This window comes from Heterodontus francisci, chromosome 1 (genome assembly GCF_036365525.1).
Source record: "Heterodontus francisci isolate sHetFra1 chromosome 1, sHetFra1.hap1, whole genome shotgun sequence".
Lineage (NCBI taxonomy): Eukaryota > Metazoa > Chordata > Chondrichthyes > Heterodontiformes > Heterodontidae > Heterodontus > Heterodontus francisci.
The window spans coordinates 105,692,030-105,713,060 of record NC_090371.1 but is presented as its reverse complement, the minus strand read 5'-3'; the positions used below and the strand labels follow the sequence as shown (position 1 = coordinate 105,713,060).

General features: G+C 43.8%; 1 protein-coding gene across 4 annotated transcripts in view; it reads right to left on the bottom strand.

Annotated features, from left to right (window-relative positions):
- Positions 1 to 21,031, bottom strand: part of ipo11 (importin 11) — an 837,351-nt gene that overhangs the window by 604,448 nt on the left and 211,872 nt on the right. For all 4 annotated transcript variants that reach the window (XM_068034109.1, XM_068034083.1, XM_068034101.1 and 1 more), the window contains exon 10: positions 19,589 to 19,781. In XM_068034109.1, the coding sequence (XP_067890210.1) occupies positions 19,589 to 19,781 (193 nt within the window). The remainder of the gene's footprint in view (positions 1 to 19,588; positions 19,782 to 21,031) is intronic.

Sequence of the window (21,031 nt, the reverse complement as noted above, 5' to 3'; positions counted from 1 at the left end):
GCAACACACCATCCTGGATTCACGTCTGCAGCCACAGAAATGACTGTCTGTTCCCCTGACTATCGAATCTCCGATCACTATTGCTCTTCCAGTATTCTCCGTGTGCCCCAGTGCGGCTGAGCCAGCTGTGGTGCCATGGCCTTGGCTCTGGCTGCACTTCCCACATGAAACAACACTTTCTTCGTTATTCAGAACTGAATACCAGTTGGAGACTGGGACGCATTCAGGGGTCTCCTACACTACCTGCCTGTTTCTTCTTGACTGTCTGGCAGTCACCCATTCCCTCTCTCCCTGCATACTCAAGCTGCTAGGTGACCACCTCTATCAACATGTGTTCCATGAAGCTCTCAACCTCACGGATGCACCACAGTGACGCTAGCTGCGGCTCAATTTCCGTGCTGCAACTGATGCATATATAGTTATCCAGGATACAAGCAGCATCTTGGAGTTTCCACATCACAAAGGATGTGCATTCTAGAGATTGGAGAAGCCCTGACATTCCTTTATCTGCTAGTTAATGACCTTGCTACTGCTAATAAACCATTACCAATACCAATAAACCTTATTAATACTGATAAACGCCAATACTTTACGAGTAAGATTAAATCTGACTTTAAAAAAATGATAAGACACAGCTGTGTATTCCCTAGTTTAGATAACGAGGAAATACCAGCCAATGACCTACCTACTTCCCTATGATGTCACACCTTGATGTTTCTTTCCGAACGCCAACTCTGAACCTACAGACTGGTGGCGACGGTTACAACTAGACCCACTCCGCTCCCGCTGTTTCCCGCTGCTCTCAGCCAGCGAGCATAGCAGCCATGGGTGGGAGGAAACAGGTGTGGGATAAGAAATGGGCAGCAGATTTTTAGATAAGTTGAAGTTTACAGAGTGTAAAGAAAGGGGCAGTGGACAATATTTATATTTCACTTTTAACATAATAAAACGTCCCAAGGCGCTTCACAGGAGTATTGTAAAACAAAATATGACCGAATCACAGAAGGAGATATTAGGTCAGATGACCAAAGGCTTGGTCAAAGAGATGCAAAGTGAGGTAGTGAGACAAAAAGTGTGGGGAGGGTATTCCAGAGCTTAGGGCTGATATAACTGAAGGCACAGCTACCAATGGTGGAGTGATTAAAATCAGGGATGCTCAAGGGTTGTTCCTATAATGGAGTGTGAGGGGGGGATTAGAGTGTTGCAGATACAGGAGTGTGCGAGAGTGATTAGAGTGTCCCAGTGTCACAGTCTTGTGTTATTTCTTGTTTCTCCCTGGGAAAATTGTGCGCGTCTTTAAAAAGATCAGTGCACCTTTAAGAACCCTCCGGAGGCTCAGTGAGCCAAAGCGCATCCTGGTTGCCAAGCAACAGCCACACAAAGTGGACAGAGATCTAATGTTGCAATCTGACTTTTGAAAACTGGCTGGCAAAAACTGGTTTGAGCAGGGAGACAGACTGTTCCAGCAATTGAAGGGAGGAGAGTGCTCTGAGACAATTTAAACTGAAGGGAAAAGAGCTGTGTTATTTCTCGCTCAAGATGATTGTACAAAGTCAAGCCGAATTAATTCCCTAAGAAAAATAGGAAAAGCTTTTCTTTCTTAAAGTATCCGTATTGCTGTGTTTATCACTGAAGTGACAGTTTATCCTATAACTGCTGAACTGAACTGCTGAATTCCTATCTTTGGAAGGACCATTTTCACATCGGGCTTTGGAAGACTGCAAGTGAACTTTGACCGTGTTGTATTAGACGACCATTCGTCAGGAACGTAACTTACAAAGACTTGTTTATTTGTTTTATTTCTGAGAAAAAGCTACTCATAAAATCTACACTCTTTTAAAAGCTGAACCACTGTTAATTTTTAGTATAGGTACACGAATGCGGGAGTTAGATTTTTAAAGAAGTTATAAGGTCGTTCGATATTGGTTTATCTTAGTAGTGTTTAAGATTTTAATTTTTTTAAATAAATAGTTAATTTGTTGATAACTAAAGACACCTGGTTTGGTTCGCTTCATTCAGGGATTACGAGATTGTTCAATTTGGCAGGGGTTTTTTTTCGGATTTGGGAAGTTTAAGAAATATGATATGGCCTGTGGAGTGACGGGACTGAATTGACAGTGCGTTGCTCCCACTGTGATCAGCATCATATATTTTGATTGGGGGCAATGTCCTGAGCAGTCGTAACACCAGATACAGGAGTGTGAGAGGGGGATTAGAGCGTACCAAGAAAAAATGTGTACAAGATGGTTTTCTAGAACACTATGTTGAGAAACCAACTAGAGAACAAGCTATTTTAGATCTGGTATTGTGCGATGAGAAAGGGCTAATTAATAATCTTGTTGCAAAGGACCCTTTAGGGAAGAGTGACCATTATATGATAGAACTTCTCTTTAAGTTTGAAAGTGATGCCGTTCAATTCAAAACTAGGGTCTTAAATCTAAACAAAGGAAACTACAAAGGTATGAGGGGCAAGTTAGCTGTGGTAGATTGGGAAACTACATTAAAAGATATGACGGTAGATAGGCAATGATTAGCATTTAAAGAATATATGGTTTACAACAAATTTACATTCCTCTGAAGCACAAAAACTCAGCAAATAAAGCGATCCAACTGTGGCTAACAAGAGAAGTTAAAGATTATATTATATCAAAAGAAGAGACTTAGAAAGTTGTCAAAAAGTAGTAAGCCTCAGGTTTGGGAGCATTTTAGAATTCAGAAAAGCAGGACCAAGAAACTGAATAAAGTAAGAAGATAAAATACGAAAGTAAACCAGCAAGGAACTGTAAAAGCTTCTATTGGCATGTAAGAAGGAAAAGATTAGCAAAGACATATGTGGGCCCATTACAAAGAACAAAGAACAGTACAGCACAGGAACAGGCCATTCGGCCCTCCAAGCCTGCGCCGATCTTGATGCCTGCCTAAACTAAAATCTTCTGCACTTCCGGGGACCGTATCCCTCTATTCCCATCCTATTCATGTATTTGTCAAGATGCCTCTTAAACGTCGCTATCGTACCTGCTTCCACCACCTCCCCCGGCAGCAAGTTCCAGGCACTCACCACCCTTAGGGCAGATACAGGGAAATTTGTAATGGGGAATAAGGAAAGGGCAAAGAAATTAAATACTTTGCGTCTGTCTACACAGAAAAAGATGCAAAAAGCTCCCAGGAATACTAGAGAACCATAGGGCCAGCAAGAACGAGGAACTGAAATAAATTACCATGTGTAAAAAAGTAGTGGAGAAATTAACGGACCCAAAAGTTGAAAATCCCCTGGACATCATGATCTACATCCCAGACTGTTGAAAGAGGGGCTGTAGACATAGCGGGCTAAATTTTACCAGCCCTCCGACATTGGGGGTCATGGCAGGGGTGGCCGGAAAATACTTCCGGGAGAGGCCCGCCATGGGCCTCGATACCGGGAAGGCCCTGCCTCATTTTACAGGGGTGAGGCCTCAGGGCATTCGCCCGCCTCGTGACAAAAAATTAATTTGCATATTAAAATCAATGCTAATAAATGAATAATTATCTACCTCGTCGCGACAGCCGTCCCATGCCTTCGGATCTCACTGGTGGGAAGGGGGACGAGTGAAATCTTCAGGGTGGGGGGGGGGGGGGGGGGGGGGGGGGGGGGAGTGAGGAAAACTGACTATTGGCTGAGGAGATGGTGGGAAGGGGGTGGAGGGCAGAAGTAATGAAGCTTGGGGGGGGTGGGGGTGGGGGGAGTTTGGGTTGGGAGGAATTGTTTTTTTTTGGTGGAGAGGGCCATAAATAAATTGTGTGGTCATTGTTGGGGTGGGAGAGGGGTTTCTATCTTTTATTGAAAATTTGTTCTCTCACTTTAACATACATTTGTTTTTAAAAAGTAAAATGCCTGGTAGGGCTCGAATCCCTTTAAAAATGGCGCCGGACGCCGTTGCCAGGGATGCAGCGCCCGGCCCCCTACATCATCAGGGATGGGCATTCTGCCCCCTCCATGTTAACGAGCTGCCTTGCGAAATATCGCAGCGTGGCACACGTCTCCCCGGGGGGGAAGCTCGCTGCCAAGAAAGGCGGCGAGCTATAAAAATTCAGCCCAGTGGAGACATTGGTGATCACCTTCCCAAATTTTATAGATTCTGGAGCAGTTCCTGAATATTGGAAAGTAGCAAATAACCCCATTATTTAAGAAAGAAGGGACAGAGATAACGGGGAACTACAGACCTGTTAGCCTGACATCAGTAGTACGGAAAATGTTAGAATCTATTCCAAAGGACGTGATAACTGGACACTTAGAAAATGATAGGATTGAGCAGAGTCAACATGGATTTGAAAGAGAAATCATATTTGACAAACCTGTTGGGAGTTTTTTTTTAAGGATGTAACTAGCAGAATAGACAAGGGGGAACCAGTGGATGCGGTGCAGAACCACAGAAATAATTTTTTGGACTTTCAGAAGGCTTTCAATAAGGTCCCACACAAGAGGTTAGAAAGCAAAATTAGAGCACATGGGATTAGGGGTAGCATACTGGCATGGATTAAGAATCGGCTAACAGACAGAAAACAGCAAGTAGGAATGGGTCATTCTCAGGTTGGCAGGCTGTTACTAGTGGGGTACCGCAAGAATCAGTGCTTGGGCCCCAGCTAATAACAATCTATATCAATGATGTGGATGTGGGGACCAAATGTATTATTTTCAAGTTTGCTGATGACACAAAACTAGGTGGGAATGGGTGTGGTGAGGAGGATGCAAAAAGACTTCAGGGGGATTTAGACAGGCTAAGTGAGTGGGCAAGAACATGACAGATGGAATATCATATGGAAAAATGTGAAGTTATCCACTTTGGTAGGAAAAACAGAAATGTAGAGTATTTCTTAAATGGCAAGAGATTGGGAATTGTTGATGTCCAAAGGGATCTGGATGTTCTTGTTCATAAGTCACTGAAAGCTAACATGCAGGTGCAGCAGCCAATAAGGAAGCAAATGGTATCTTTGCCTTTACTGCAAGAGGATTTGAGTGCAGGAGTAAAGAAGACTTGCTGCAATTGTTTTGAACGCTGGTGAGATCGCACCTGAGGAATTGTGTACAGTTTTGGTCTCCTTACCTAAGGAAGGATTATTATTGGCTATCTCTCACAGGCGAAGATGATCATCTTCCTTGAGGCCGACGATGGCTGAAGATGCCGATTCGGGATCTACAGGCTTTTTGGCATGTGGGCCATTTGTTGTCATGTGGGATGTCTGGTCGTGTATCAGTAGTTCAGGTCATGGCTTGTTCTTTTCGCCGCTCTCGCTTTTCCTCTTCATTTTGTCATCGTTGAGTCTCAAATCCTTCCCACAGACTATGCCTCCACCTGGTTCAGTCCAGGGAGATGGTCTCCCAGGAGTTGATGTCAATGTTGCATTTCTTCACATTGGCTTTCAGCACTTCTTTGAAGCGCTTCTTCTGCCTTCCTCTGGTGCGTCTGCCTTGTCTGAGCTGGAAGACGATGACCTGATGGCCAACCGAACGAAGCTGATGGTGGACAATCATAGCCTCAATGCTTGTGGTGCCTGCTTGTGAGAGGACACTGATGTTAGTGAGCCTGTCCCGAATTGATATGTGGGATTTTCCGCAGGCATTGTTGATGATAGGACTCCAGTGTTTTGAGGTGCCTCGAATAGGTTGTCCAAGTCTCAGCCCCATAAATTCACGACCGCATGGTAGACCATGAGCTTGGTTTCAGTTTTGATGTAACGATCTTCAAAAGCTCACTTCCTCAGGTGGCCAAAGGCTACACGAGTATATTTCAGGTGATGCTGGATTTCTTCATCAATGTCAGCCTCCTGCGAATGACAACTTCAAATGTACTGGAAGAGTTCCATATTTTCCAGGCACTCATCATGAATCCTAATCAATGGGAATGAGGCGTGTGCATTTGTAGCTTGCTGATGGAGGACTTTGTTCTTCTGAACGTTAAGTCTAAGTCGCAACTTCCCATACGCCTCAATAAATAAATCGACGATTCTCTGATGCTCTGTTTCCGACACAGAACTTACTGCAGCATCATCAACGTATTGGAGCTCAATGACTGAAGTCAGGGTGGCCTTAGTTTTTGATTGGGGTCATCTGAGATTAATATCTATTTGAAAAATGAGCCAAATTCCAAGTGAGAGTGACTGCCCTTGACATCAAGGCAGCATTTGACCAAGTGTGGTATCAAGGAGTCAAAGTAAAACTGAGGTCTGTGGGAAAATTCCCCACTGGTTGGAATCATACCTAGCACAAAGGAAGATGGCTGTTGGAGGCCAATCATCTCAGCCCAGGACATCATGGCAGGAGTTCCTTAGAGTAGTGTCTGAGGCATAACCATCTTCAGCTGCTCCATCAATGACCTTCCCTCCATCCTAAGATCATAAATGGCATTTTCACTGATGATTGCACAGTGTTCAGTTCCATTTGAAACTCCTTGAATAATGAAGCAGTCCATGCAGCAAGATCTGTACAACATTCAGGCTTGGGCTGATAAGTGACAAGTTACATTCGCACCAAACAAGTGGCGAGCAATACCATCTTCGACATGTGTCTAATCACCTCCTGCTGATGTTCAACAACATTACCATTGCCAAATCACCAACCATCAATACTGACCAAAACTTAACTGGACCAGCCACATAGATACTGTCTTTACAACATCAGGTCAGAGGCTGGGAATTCGACAGCAAGTAACTCATCTCCTGATTGTCCACAATCTGCAAGGCACAATTCAGGAATGTGATGGAATATTCCCCATATGCCTGGATGAGCGGAAATCCCACAACACACACAAAACTAGAAACCAGCCAGGACAAAGCACCCTGCTTGACTGGCATTCAATCAACCTCCTTAAACATTCACTCCCTTCACCACCGGTGCACTACAACAGCAGTGTGTACTATCTAAAAGATGCATTGCAGCAACTTGCCAAGGGTGTTTCAACAGCACCTTCCAAACACACAACCTCTGCCAGCTAGAAGAACAAAGGCAGCAGGCGCATAAGAACACCACCACCTGCAAGTTGCATAACATCCTGACTTGGAAATATATTGGTGTTCCTTTAGTGTCATTGCAACTCTCAGAATCACAGAATTGTTACAGTGCAGGAGGCGGCCATTCAGCCCATCGTGTCCGCACTGTCGAATTCCCTTTTGAATGCTTCAACTGAACCTGCCTCCACCACATTCTCAGGCAGTACATTCCAGACCTTAACCACTCGCTGTGTGTAAAAGTTTTTCCTGTCACTTTGCTTCTCTTACCAAATACTTTAAATCTGTGCCCTCTCGTTCTCAATTCTCACACGAGCAGTAACAGTTTCTCTCCATCTACTCTGTCCAGACCCCTCATGATTTTGAATACTTCTATCAAATCTCCTCTCAGCCTTCTCTTCAAGGAAAACAGTCCTAATTTCTCCAATCTATCTTCATAACTGAAATTGCTCATCCCTGGAACCATTCTCGTAAATCTTTTCTGCACTTTCTCCAATGCCCTCACGTCGTTCCTAAAGTGCGATGCCCAGAACTGGACGCAATACTCCAGCTGAGGTCAAACTAGTGTCTTATACAAGTTCAACATAACTTCCTTGCTCTTGTACTCTATGCCTCTCTTAATAAAGCCCAGGACACTGTATGCTTTATTGACCACTCTCTCAACCTGTCCTGCCACCTTCAATGACTAATGCACATATGCACCCTCTGCTCCTGCACCCCCTTTAGAATTGTACTCTCTATTCTATATTGTCCCTTCATGTTCTTCCTACCAAAATGAATCACTTCACATTTCTCTGCATTGAACTACATCTGTCACCTGTCTGCCTATTCCACCAACTTGTCTACGTCCTTTTGAAGTTCAACGCTATCCTCCTCACAGTTCATAATGCTCCCAAGTTTCGTATCACTGCAAACTTTGAAATTGTGCCTTGTACACCAAGGTCGAGGTCATTAATATACAGCAGGAAAAGCAAGGGTCCCAACACTGATCCCTAGGGAACTCCACTACAAACCTTCCTCCAGCCCGAAAAACATCCATTAACGACTACTCTTTGTTTCCTGTCACTCAGCCAATTTCATATCCATGTTGCTACTGTCCCTTTTATTCCATGAGCTAAGGAAGACTGAAAAATTATGGCCAGTGCCTCTGCGATTGCCACCCTCACTTCCCTCAGTATCCTTGGATGCATCTCATCTGGTCCTGGTGCTTTGTCCACTTTAAGTATGGACAGCCTATCTAATACTTCCTCTTTATCAATTTTAAACCCCTCTAGTGTCTGAATTACCTCCTCTATCAACATTACCAAGGAAGAAGATGCAACCCAGGCAAAGACAGATGCCAAGTATTAATTTAATACCTCAACTATGCCCTCTGCCTCCATATGTAAATCCCCTTTCTGGTCCATAATCAGCCCCACTCCTCCTTTTATCACCCTTTTACTATTTATATGCCTATAGAAAACTTTAGGATTTCCTTTAATGCTAGCTGCCAGTCTCTTTTCATGCTCTCTTTGCTTCTCTTATTTGATTTTTCACTTCCCCTTTGGACCTTACATATTCAACCTGGTTCTCAATAATATTTTCTACCTGGCATCAGTCATAAACACACTTTTTCTTCTTTATCTTAATCTCTACCTCTTTTGTCATCCAGGGAGCTCTGGATTAGTTTGCCTTACTTGTCCCCTTCAAGGGAACATACTTTGACTGTGCCCGAACTTTCACTTCTTTGAAGGTAGCCCATTGTTCATCTACCAGTCTTCCTGCCAGCTTTTGACTCCAATTTATTTGCCCCAGCTCCATTCTTACCCCGTTGAAGTTGGCCTTCCCCTGTTTAATCATTCTTACCCTGGATTGCTCTTTGCCCTTTTCCATAGTCAGCCTAAACTTTAGGATACAATGATCACTATCCCCTAAATGCTCTCCAATTGATATTTGATCCACTTGGCCCACCTCATTCCCAAGAACCAGGTTTAGCAGTGCCTCGTTTCTCATTGGACTAGCAACATACTGTTGTAGAAAATTTTCCTCAGCACACTCGAGGAACTTTTGCCCCTCACTGCCCTTTACATTTCTACTATCACAGTCTAGGTTTGGATAATTAAAGTCTCCCATTATAACTACCCTATAATTTTTGCACATGTCCGTAATTTCCTTGCAAATTTGTTCCTCCACGTCCTTCCCAATTGCTGGTAGACTATAAACAACATGGAGCAATGTAACCGCACCTTTTTTGTTCCTTAGCTCAAGCCAAATTGATTCTGTCCCCGACCCCTCTCGGACATCCTTTCTCTCCAGCACTGAAATGCTCTCCTTAATCAATACCGCCACCCTTTCCCCTTTTTTCCCTTTCCTATCTTTCCTGAACACCTTGTATCCAGGACTATTTAACACCCAGTCCTGCCCTTCTTTCAGCCAGGTCTCTGCTTTAGCCACAACATAATATTTCCACATGGCAATTTGCGCCTGTACCTCACGAGTCTTATTAACTGCACATACATGCACATTAACACTGATTCAGACTTTATTACTTTCTCCCGTACTCTGACCCCACTTGATAACTTACTACTGCCTAGTCTTGGGCTATCCATCTCCCCCAGCATTCTGTGCACCTTGGTATTCCTCTGATACTTGCTCCTGGTTCCCACACCCAGCAAGTTACTAGTTTTGCTTCCTTCCAATCTGAGCTCCCTCTCAGGTTCCCATCCTCGACAATTTAGTTTAAACCCTCCCCAACAACACTAGAAAATCTCCCTGCGAGGAGATTCGTCCCAGTCCTGCTAAGATGCAACCCGCCCATCTTGTACAGGTCCCACCTGTCCCAGAACCAGTCCCAATGTCTCAGAAATCTGATGCCCCCACCCCTACACCAGTTCTTCAGCCACGTGTTCAATCGCTCAATTCCCATATTCCTTTGCTCACTTGTACGTGGCACTGGGATTAATCCTGAGATTACTACTTTTGAGGTTCTGCTTTTTAATCTCCTTCCTAGCTTTCTAAAATCTGCTTTCAGGACCTCACCCCCCTTCTTACCTATGTCATTGGTACCAATGTGGACCACGACCTCTGGCTGTTCACCCTCTCCCAGCAGAATGTCCTGCAGCCGCTCTGTGACATCCTTGATCCTGACACCAGGGAGGCAACACACCATCCTGGAGTCACGCTCACTGCTGCAGAAACGCCTGTCTGTTCCCCTAACTAACGAATCCCCCATCACTGCTGCTCTTCCACTCTTGTTCCTCCCCTCCTGTGCAGCTGAGCCAACTGTGGTTCTGACTGCACTCCCCTGAGGAACCATCACCCTCACCAGTATCAAAAATGGAAAACCGAATAGCGAGTGAGATCATATCAGGGAACTCCTGCACTATATGCCTGGTTCTCTTAGACTGCCTGGCGGTCACCCATTCCCTACCTGCCTGCATGCTCTTAACCTGCAGTGTGACCACCTCCCTAAACATGCTTTCCATGTAGTCCTCCGCCTCACAGATGCACAACAGTGACTCCAGCTGCTGCTCGAGTTCTGAAACCCAAAGCTCAAGCTTCTGAGCCAGTGACACTTCCTGCAGATGTGTGTGTCTCAGGCACATGGTGCATCCATGACTTCCCACATGCCACAGAATATACATTCCACTCAGCAGAGCTGCCCTGCCATACCTTAACTTTACAGACTATTTATTATAAGTAGAATAGCTTACCAGGTACTCACCAAACAGCTCCGTCCAGTGGACCGAAGCAAGAACCAAATACTGGAGTGTTAAAAAAGTAGCAAAAAGGAGCACCTCCCCCACCCTTACCAAACTTGAATCTCCACACTCAGCTTTCAATCTGCACTCCCTACATCAACAGTACTGTGGGTGTACCAACACCACAAGGACTATTGTGGTTCAGGGCAGCTGCTCATCAACACTTTCTTGAGGGCAATTAGTAATGGGCAATAAACGTTGGCTATGCCCGACGCCCATATCCCAAAGAATAGAAAAAAGCTAAGGTTGTCATTTGTGACTCTCTCAATCTTAACGACAAAGTCATCCATGAGTTCCTCGCAGTTACCTAAGGTTTATTTTCACCACCAAATATTTAATGATACTAGCTTTCCAATTGTTTACATCTTGGACCCTGCCTTAATTTGTTCGGTGTGCTCAGTTTTATGAAAATAAGCACCGCCCAAGATTAAATTCTAATCTTACCCCCATGGGCAAAATGTCATTCTAAGTGTCTGAATCAGTAGCGGGTTACATATATATTCAGCATCAAACCCCACAGTAACCTAATGTAGGCAACATGTTTTCAATCAACGTAATTCCAACACACTATTATTTTTCAGGTAATGAATGCATACTATGTATAAGAATCAACAAAAACAACTGATGTTACTAGACAAGTAACAAACAGAAGCTGTCAGGAGTTTTTCACATTGCAGCATAGATGTGAAGAAGAGGTTTGCTGCACAAAATAAGATTCTTTAACAATTAGGTTATAATTTTATCATGACTCTGCTTGCTTTCATAAATCATAAGAATAAAGACTTTGTCAGAATGCTTCAACCTTTTCATTGCCCTCACACCATTTACATGTATATTTCACAGATCAACCCTCATTACTTTTTCATTGCAAAATTTAGATGGTTCATTTTATTTACTGTAACATTACATTTCTCTTAACTGTATCATGCACCGAATCAGAAGAGAGCAAGTACCGTTTGCGTTCTAAATCCCTTATGACTTACCTCAGGTTGAACAGAACAGCCACTTTCCAAGCTACAATCGCACTTGCAGCTTTATTAGAGATAGCAGAGACACTGTTACATACCTCCAGGGGGACGGTGGCATAGTGGTAATGTCACTGGACTAGTAATCGAGAGGCCCAGGCTAATGTCATGGGTTCAAATTGCATCACGGCAGCTGGTGGAATTTAAATCCAATTAATTAATAAAAATCTGCCATCCTTACCTGGTCTGGCCTACATATGATTCCAGACCCACAGCAATGTGGTTGACTCTTAACTGTCCTCTGAAATGGCCTAGAAAGCCACTCAGTTGTCAAGGATGGGCAACAAATGCTGGCCTTGCCAGCGACGCCCGCATCCGATAAAAGAATAAAAAAAAATTCATTAGAAAAGGAAATAGTGCCAGAGCACTGACAAGTAGCTAATGTTACTCCTTTTTTAGAAAGGGAGATCGAGCAAGATAGACCAGCTAGCTTGTTTTCAGTGTAGGAAAGATGATGGAATCTTTACTCAAAGATGTAATACAAAAACATCAGAAGCTGAAAATACAATAAAGAGCAGTCACAGTACGGACTGCAAAGGGGAAGATCATGCTTGACCAACCTTATTGAATGCTTTGAAGTAACAGAAAGAGTAGACAAGGGTAATGCAATGCACGTTGTACATCTTGACTTTCAAAAGGCCTTTGATAGTCCTGAGTCTACTCTGCAGTACCTAGGGTCACAGCAAGTGGAGTCAAGGCAAGTAGTAGAATGGATAGCAATCTGGCTACAAAACAGAAAACAGAGTAGGGATTAAGGATCTGGTGAAAAGTGAGCAGTGGTTCGCCATGGGGATCAGTGCTGGGACCATTTCTGCTCAATTCACATGTACGATTTGGACTCGGGAGTACAATTTCTAAACTTGCAAACACCACCAAATTGGGGATGTAGTTAATACATAGGAAGAATGTGACAAAATACAAAACATTCATAAACTTGAAAATGGTCTTTCATTAGCAAAGCAACTTCAATACGAATAAGTTTCCCTGGATACGGGGGAGGTGCCAGAGGACTGAAGAGTGGCAAATGTGACATCCTTATTCAAGAGAGGGTGTAAGGACAGTCCGAGCAACTACAGGCTAGTTAGTTTATCAGTGGTGGGTAAGGTTTTGGAAACAATAATCAGAGAAAATATCAACACTTAGAGAGACTTGAATTAATTAAGGACAGCCAGCGTGGATTTGTAAAAGGCTGATCATGTTTGACTAATCTAATTGTGTTTTTTGATGAAGTAACAGAAGATTGATGAAGGGAACGTGGTGGATGTTGTTTATATGGCTTTTAAGAAAGCATGTGATAAGATACCACATAAAAGGCTGGTTAACACAATTGAGGCTCATGGAATAGGAGGGTCAGTGTCCAATTGGATGTTAAAATACAAAGTGACTCCTAACAACGCAGCCCCCCGCCAACGTCATCAGAGTGCTCTCAGTTTCGCACATGCGCAGAAGACACTTGCTGCCAGTATGGTGTTGCATGTGCGCAGCCTACGTCAGCACTCGGCTTGCCGCGCAAATTAGTCATTCGTCATCCCCGGCCTCGCCACCTCGCCTCACTCAGCTCCCTCCCACTTCTGGTCCCCGTTACTGGTCCCTGCTCCCTCCCACCTCTGGTCCCCACTCCCTCCCGCTTGTGGCCCCCAGTACTGGTCCCCGCTCCCTCCCGCAATCTCAGCCTTTTTTTCCCCGCATGGGGGAAGCAGGGCAGAGAGAGAGCAACAAGATAGGCAGGGGAGGGGAGGGAGACTGCAAGCAAGAGGGAGTGGGGGAGCAAACAGCCGAGGGGAAGGAGGGGTGAGGACCCGGATTCTGTTGAAATGTACACACAATCCCGCACATGCAGCTATCTAAACACAAAGCTCACTGAAGTGATGCTGGATCAAGTTGTTGATTGGGCTCTTATTACAACACAGAAGCAGCTCGCTGCCAGTGTTCATGCTGAACACGAGCTCCCAGGAGTTATCTATTAAAACTTCCAAAATGTTCGAAATCTTTTAAAATGCTAACTGGTATAAATTCGGGCCTGTTGCTGGGATCAGAAGTGGCCATTTTGGTTTCATTTATTTTTGTGATATATTGAGTAGCACCATCTTTGCTATTGGCAGCTGCCAAAACGTCTCAGACAGTAACGTTAAAGTGCATGAAGCTGCATTTACGCATGAGCAAGTACTGCGCCACCTAGTGATTGTGTTGTAAGCAAACGCAGCCTAAGAAACATTGGCTTAAGGATAGAAAACAGTGAGTTGTAGTAAATGGTTGTTTTCAGACTACAGCATGGTAGTCAATGGTGTTCCCCAACGGTCAGTGCTGGGAGCACTGCTTTTTTTGATATACATACATAAAAATGATTTGGATCTCAGAATACAAAAGTAGAATCTCAAAATTTGCCAATGACGCCAAACTTGGAGGTGTGGCAAACAGTGGGGATAATATAAACTGCCTGCAACAAGGCAGATAGGCTAGTGCAGTAGGCAGACAGGTGACAAATGGAATTTAACACTGAAAAGTGTAAGGTGTTGTATTTTTGCAGGATGAATAGGGAGAGGCAAATAGACTCAATGACACAGCTGTCAAGTGTGTGCAGGAATAGAGGGATGGTGGGGGAGGGGGGGTGCTGGGGGCGACAGGTGCATAGATCTTTGAAGTTGGGACATCTTGAGAGTGGTTAGAAAAGCATATGGGATCTTGGGCTTCATAAGTAGAGGCACTGAGTACAAAAGCAGGGAAGTTATGGTGAACCTTTAAAAGCTCTGGTTAGGCCCCAACTGGAGTACTGCATCCAGTTCTGGTCACCACACTTCAGGAAGACTGTCAGGGTCCTTGAGAGGGAGCAGAGGAGATTTACCATAACGGCTCCAGGGACAGACGATTCTAGTTACAAGATTAGGTTGGAAAGGCTGGGTTTGTTCTCCTTAGAGCAAAGGGAGAAGTGCACAAGATTACGACAGGCTTAGATAAGTTAGACAAGGAAAAATTTCCCATTAACTAATGGTAAAAGGACTGTGGGACACAAATTGAAGGTTTTGAGCAAGGGATGCAGGGGGAGTATGAGGAAGCACTTTTTTTACGCAGCAGGTGGTAATGACCTGGAATTCGCCGCCCACAAGGGTGGTGGAAGCAGAGACATTCAAAGACTTCAAGGGGAAGTTGAATGGCCACTTGAGAGAAATAGACTTGCAGGGCTACAGGGATCGAGCAGGGGAGTGGGACTGACAGGATAGCTCCGTGCAGAGCCAAGATCGATTCGATGGACCAAATGGCCTCCTTCTGTGTCCTAAATGACTATGACCCTATAACGGTGAAGTGGTGCATTTTGGTAGGAAGAATAAGTAACCAAACGGTTTAGAGGAGAAAAGGGATGTAGAGGTACAGATACAAAAGTTACTAAAGGCAGCAATGCAGGTGAATAAGGCCATAAGAAAGCATACCAAACACTCGGGTTCATTTCTAGAGGCACAGAACTGAAAAGGAGTGAAATCATATTAAACTTGTATAGCATCTTTGTTAGACCACACATGAAGTACTGTGCCCAGTTCTCAAGTCAGAGTTATACAGCACAGAAACAGGCCCTTCGGCCCATCGCGTCTGTGCCGGTCATCAAGCACCTAACCATTCTAATCCCATTTCCCAGCACCTGGCCCGTAGCCTTGGATGCTATGGCATTTCAAGTGCTCATCTAAATACTTCTTAAATGTTGTGAGCGTTCCTGCCTCTACCACCCCTTCAGGTAGTGTGTTCCAGATACCAACCAGCCTCTAGGTGAAAAGTTTTTCCTCAAATCCCCTCTAAACCTCCCGCCCCTTACCTTAAATCTATGCCCCCTGGTTACTGACCCTTCCGCTAAGGGAAAATGTCTCCTCCTATCTAACCTATCAATGCCTCTCATAATTTTGTATACCTCAATCATGTCCCCCCTCAGCGCTCTCTGCTCTAAGGAAAACAACCCTAGCCTATCCAGTCTCTCTTCATAGCTGAAATGCTCCAGCCCAGGCAACATCCTGGTGAATCTCCTCTGCTCCCCGTCCAGTGCAATCACATCCTTTCTATAGTGTGGTGACCAGAACTGTACACAATACTCCAGCTGTGGCCTAACTAGCATTTTATACAGTTCCATCATAACCTCCCTGCTCTTATATTCTATGCCTCAGCTGATAAAGGCAAGTATCCCATAAACCTTCCGAACCACCTTATCTACCCGAGCTGCTGCCTTCAGTGATCTATGGACAAGTACACCAAGATCCCTCTGACCTTCTGTATTTCTTAGGGTCCTACCATCCATTGTATATTCCCTTGCCTTGTTAATCCTCCCAAAATGCATCACCTCACACTTCTCAGGATTAAATTCCATTTTGCGACTGCTCCGTCCATCTTACCAGCCCATCTATATCGTCCAGTAATCTAAGGCTTTCCTCCTCACTATTTAAGACACCAATTTTCGTGTCATCTGCGAACTTACTGATCATACATCCTATATTCATGTATTCATCATTAATGTACACTACAAATAGCAAGGGTCCCAGCACCGATCCCCAAGGTACACCACTGGTCACAGGCTTTCAATAGCAAAAACAACCATCATCCTCTGGTTCCTGCCACCAAGCCAATTTTGGATCCAATTTGCCAAATTGCCCTGGATCCCATGGGTTCTTACCTTCTTAACTAATCTCCCATGCGAGACCATATCAAAAGCCTTACTGAAGTCCATGTAGATAGACTACATCAACTGCTTTACCCTCATCTACACATCCAGTCACCTCCTCGAAAAATTCAATCAAGTTAGTTAGACACAATCTCCCCCTGACAAAGCCATGCTGACTATCCCTGATTAATCCCTGCCTCTCCAAATGGAGATTAATCCTGTCCCTCAGAATTTTTTACGATATTTTCCCAACCACTGATGTTAGACTCACCGGCCTGTAATTACCTGGTTTAATCCCTGCTACCCTTCTTGAATAATGGCACCACATTCGCTGTCCTCCAGTCCTCTGGTACCTCTCCTGTGGCCAGAGGAGATTTGAAAATTTGTGTCAGAGCCCCTGCTGTCTCCTCCCTTGCCTCATATAACAGCCCGAGATGCATCTCATCTGGGTCTGGGGATTTATCCACTTTTAAGCCCGCTAGAACAGCTAATACTTCCTCCCTTTCAATGCTAATATGTTCAAGTATATTACAATCCCCCTCCCTGATCTCTACATCGGCCTTCTCCATTGTGAACACAGATGAAAAGTAATCATTTAAAACCTCACCTATGTCATCCGGCTCCACACACACATTGCCACTTTGGTCCCTAATGGGCCACACTCTTTCCCTGGTTATCCTCTTGCCCTTACTATACTTATAAAACAACTTGGGATTTTCCTTTATCTTGCCCGCCAGTGTTTTTTCATGTCCCTTCTTCACTCTCCTAATTACTTTTTTTTTTAAGTACCCCCCTACACTTTCTATATTCCTCTGGTGCCTCCGCTGTTTTCAGTGCTCTGAATCTGCCATAAGTCTCCTTTTTTTTCCTCATCCAATCATCTATATCTCTTGACATCCAGGGTTCCCTAAACTTGTTGGTCCTACCCTTCACCTTAACTGGTACATGTTGGCTCTGAACCCTCACTATTTCCTCTTTGAATAACTCCCACTGCTCTGATGTAGACTTTCCTAGAAGTAGCTGCTCCCAGTCCACTCTGGCCAGATCCCGTTTTATCATATTGAAATCTGCCTTCCCCCAATTCAGTACCTTTATTTTCAGGCCATCTTTGTCCTTTTCCATAACTACCTTAAATCTTACAGTTATGGGCCGAAGGGCCTGTTTCTGTGCTGTGTAACTCAATGACTCTATCTCCGAAATGCTCCCCCACTGACACTTCTACTACTTGTCCAGCTTCATTCCCTAGGAGTAGGTGCAGTACTGCCCCTTCTCTTGTAGGATTTCCTACGTACTGGCTCAAAAAGCTCTCCTGTATGCATTTTAAGAATACCGCCCCCTTTAAGCCTTTTACACAAAGACTATCCCAGTTGATATTAACTAAGTTGAAATCCCCTACTATTAATACCCTATTATTTTTAAACACCTCTCTGAGATTTGCCTACATATCTGTTCCTCTATCTCTTCCTGACTGTTTGGAGGCCTGTAGTACACTCCCAGCCAAGTGATTGCCCCCTTTTTGTTTTTAAGTTCTACCCATATGGCCTCATTGAAGAACCTTTTTGGATATCATTCCTCCTTACTGCAGTAATTGACTCCTTGATCAACAGTGCAATGCCACCTCCTCTTTCATCCCCTCCCCTGTCACACCTGAAGATTCTATACCCTGGAATATTGAGCTGCCAGTCCTGCCCCTCCCTCAACCATGTCTCTGCGATAGCAACAATATCATAATCCCATGTGCTAATCCACGCCCTCAACTCATCTGTTTTACTAGTAAGACTCCTTGCATTAAAATAGATGCAATCCAGTCTTGCATTTTTCCCTTGTGCCTTAACAGGTCTATATTTGCTCTGCCTTCCAGAATGACATAGTTTCTCTTCTGTATTTGACTGAGCATCACCCCCTACTCTACCTCCACTCTGTATCCCATTCCCCTGCCAAATTAGTTTAAACCTCCCCCCCCCAACAGCACTAGCAAACCTCCCAACAAGGATGTTGGTCCCATTCCGGTTCAGGTGCAACCCGTCCAACTTGTACAGGTCCCACCTTTGCCAGAAACAGACCCAATGATCCAGGAAACTAAAGCCCTCTCTCCTGCACCATCTCTTCAGCTACACATTCATCTGCTCTATCCTCCTATTCCTATACTCACTAGCATGTGGCACAGGGAGTAATCCAGAGATTACAACCTTTGAGGTCCTGCTTTTTAATCTGCTACCTAGCTCCCTAAATTCTTGTTGCAGGACTTCATCCCTCTTTTTACCTAAGTCACTGGTACCAATGTGTACCATGTCCTCTGACTGTTCATCCTCCCCCTTCAGAATATCCTGCAGCCGCTCCGTGACATCCTTGACCCTAGCACCAGGGAGGCTAGATACCATTTCGGAGTCATGTTTGCGGCCACAGAAATGCCTTTCTGTACCCCTTACGATAGAATCCCCTATCACTATAGCTCTTCCACTCCTTTTCCTTCCCTGCAGTGCATCCGTGGTGCCACGAACTTGGCTGTTGCTGCTTTCCCCTGGGAGGCCATCCCCCCCCAACAGTATCCAAAGTGGTCACCATATTGTAAAAAAGATGTAAAGGCACTGGAGAAGGTGCAAATAAGATTTACTAGAATGATAACAGAACTGAGAGGGTGTAAGTGTCAGCAAATATTGAACCATCTGGGGCTCTTTTCTCTGAAGGGGTGACCTCTTGGAGCTCTTTAAGATAATGAATGTAACTTGATGTAATAACTTATCACATGATAAAATCATGAGTGCATTAATTGCTATTATACTTAATTAATTTGGTGAACTTCAGGGCAAAGGCTTCAGAATAGTTATTTTCAAAAAAATTGAATATTGATACTATCCCAGCTGCTTATAAAATGTTTGATGTCAAAAAAATCAGTTTTATTTAATAAATACCTTCCTCCAAGATTAATGCCATGATTTATGTTGCAATAGCTTCAAGCAACACTCGACAGGACTAAATTCCTCTAGATATGTTGGAAAACAAATTCCTTAACACTGACAGAAATCAATGGTTAAATTCGAGAAAACACAACTGAACATAAGCCAAACTTGTGCATCCAGCTGCAAATTATTTTCTACAAGATAATTAACTGGAGATGCAATTTAAAGCAATCAAATTGACAGGAATTACAGTAAAGTTTCTTGTGCAGGGAGGAAATAAAATAACATGCATGGAAGTAATTGTACCTTCAGTGTTCTTTGCCGGTTTGTAAGCATCATTTTTGACAATCATTTTAATGAGGTTCATGCACTGAACAATGAACCGTTCAAACACCACACCATCGCCAGCACCTGTAAATATGTAGCTAACAGCAAACTCCAATGACTTCTGAATCAACGGGATGAATGAAAATGGATGATAGTCCAAAAAGTCCAAAAGCTGCAAACAAAGACAGATAAGTTAGCTATTTAATTGTTGGCAAACAGAACAGCATATTAATTTGTTGGCCAGCATGGTAAATAAAAGCTTTAACCTTTCTGGGAAAATGATCAAAAAATTCAGCACAGCAAATGTGTCAAATGAACAACACTATGGTTTATCATGTACCGTTTGAGTTGTCAAGAATCTTACTTCCTCTAAAACAGTAATATTTACAAAAGCAAAATACTGTGGATACTGGAAATCAAACAGAAACAGGAACTGCTGGAAATACTCAGCAGGTCAGGCAACATCTGTGGAGAGAAACAGAGTTAATATTTCGGGTCTCTGTGACCTATCATCAGAACTCGCAAAGGTTAGAAATATAATAGGCTTTGAGCAAGTGAAGGGGGTGGTTGAAAACTTTCTTCAATTTAGTATAGTAACTTCGCTGCTCACAATGTGGCCTACTCTACATTAGGGAGACTAAACGCAGGTTGGGTGACCTCAGTTCAGTCTGCAAGCATGACCCCAAGCTTTCTGTCGCTTATTATTTCTACTCCCCACCTTGCTCCCACTCTGACCTTTCTGTCCTTGGCCTACTAGAGTTCTAATGAAGCGCAACGCAAGCTCGAGGAACTGCACCTCATCTTTCAACTGGGCACTTCATAGCCTTCCAGACTCAACACTGAGTTCAATAATTTTAGATCATAACCTTTGCCACCTTTTTTTGTGTTCTTTTTACTGGTTTTTTCCCCTCTTTTGTTTCTTTCTTCATCCCTTCACTTTGCATTTGGACAGCTGCTCTCCTGCCATTTACACCTAAACCAAACACATCATTTGTTTCTTTACTTGTCTCATTACCACTGCCTTTGTACCATGAAACCTTTTGTCATTTAATCTCTCCTGCTCTTCAACCTAACATAGACCTTCTCATTTGTTCTTCTTTCAACCCCCTTTCATTTGCTCAAAACTGATTACATTTCTAACTCTTGCCAGTTCTGATGAAACATCAGAGACCTGAAACATTAACTGTTTTTGTCGCCACATATGCTGCCTAACCCACTAATTATTTCCAGCATTTCTGTTTTTGTTGCTCTACAACAATCCTTATTTACTTCATCTGTCATGACTTTCAAAAGGCTGGTATGTTATTGAAATAAAACAAAAGGACAGAATGAGAGAAGGCCAGAGGCAGCAAGACAAAACATGAGGCTTGCAGGTGGTGCTCTCAGATTGGGGAGTGGCAGCACCTCTATTGGGTTTTTCAA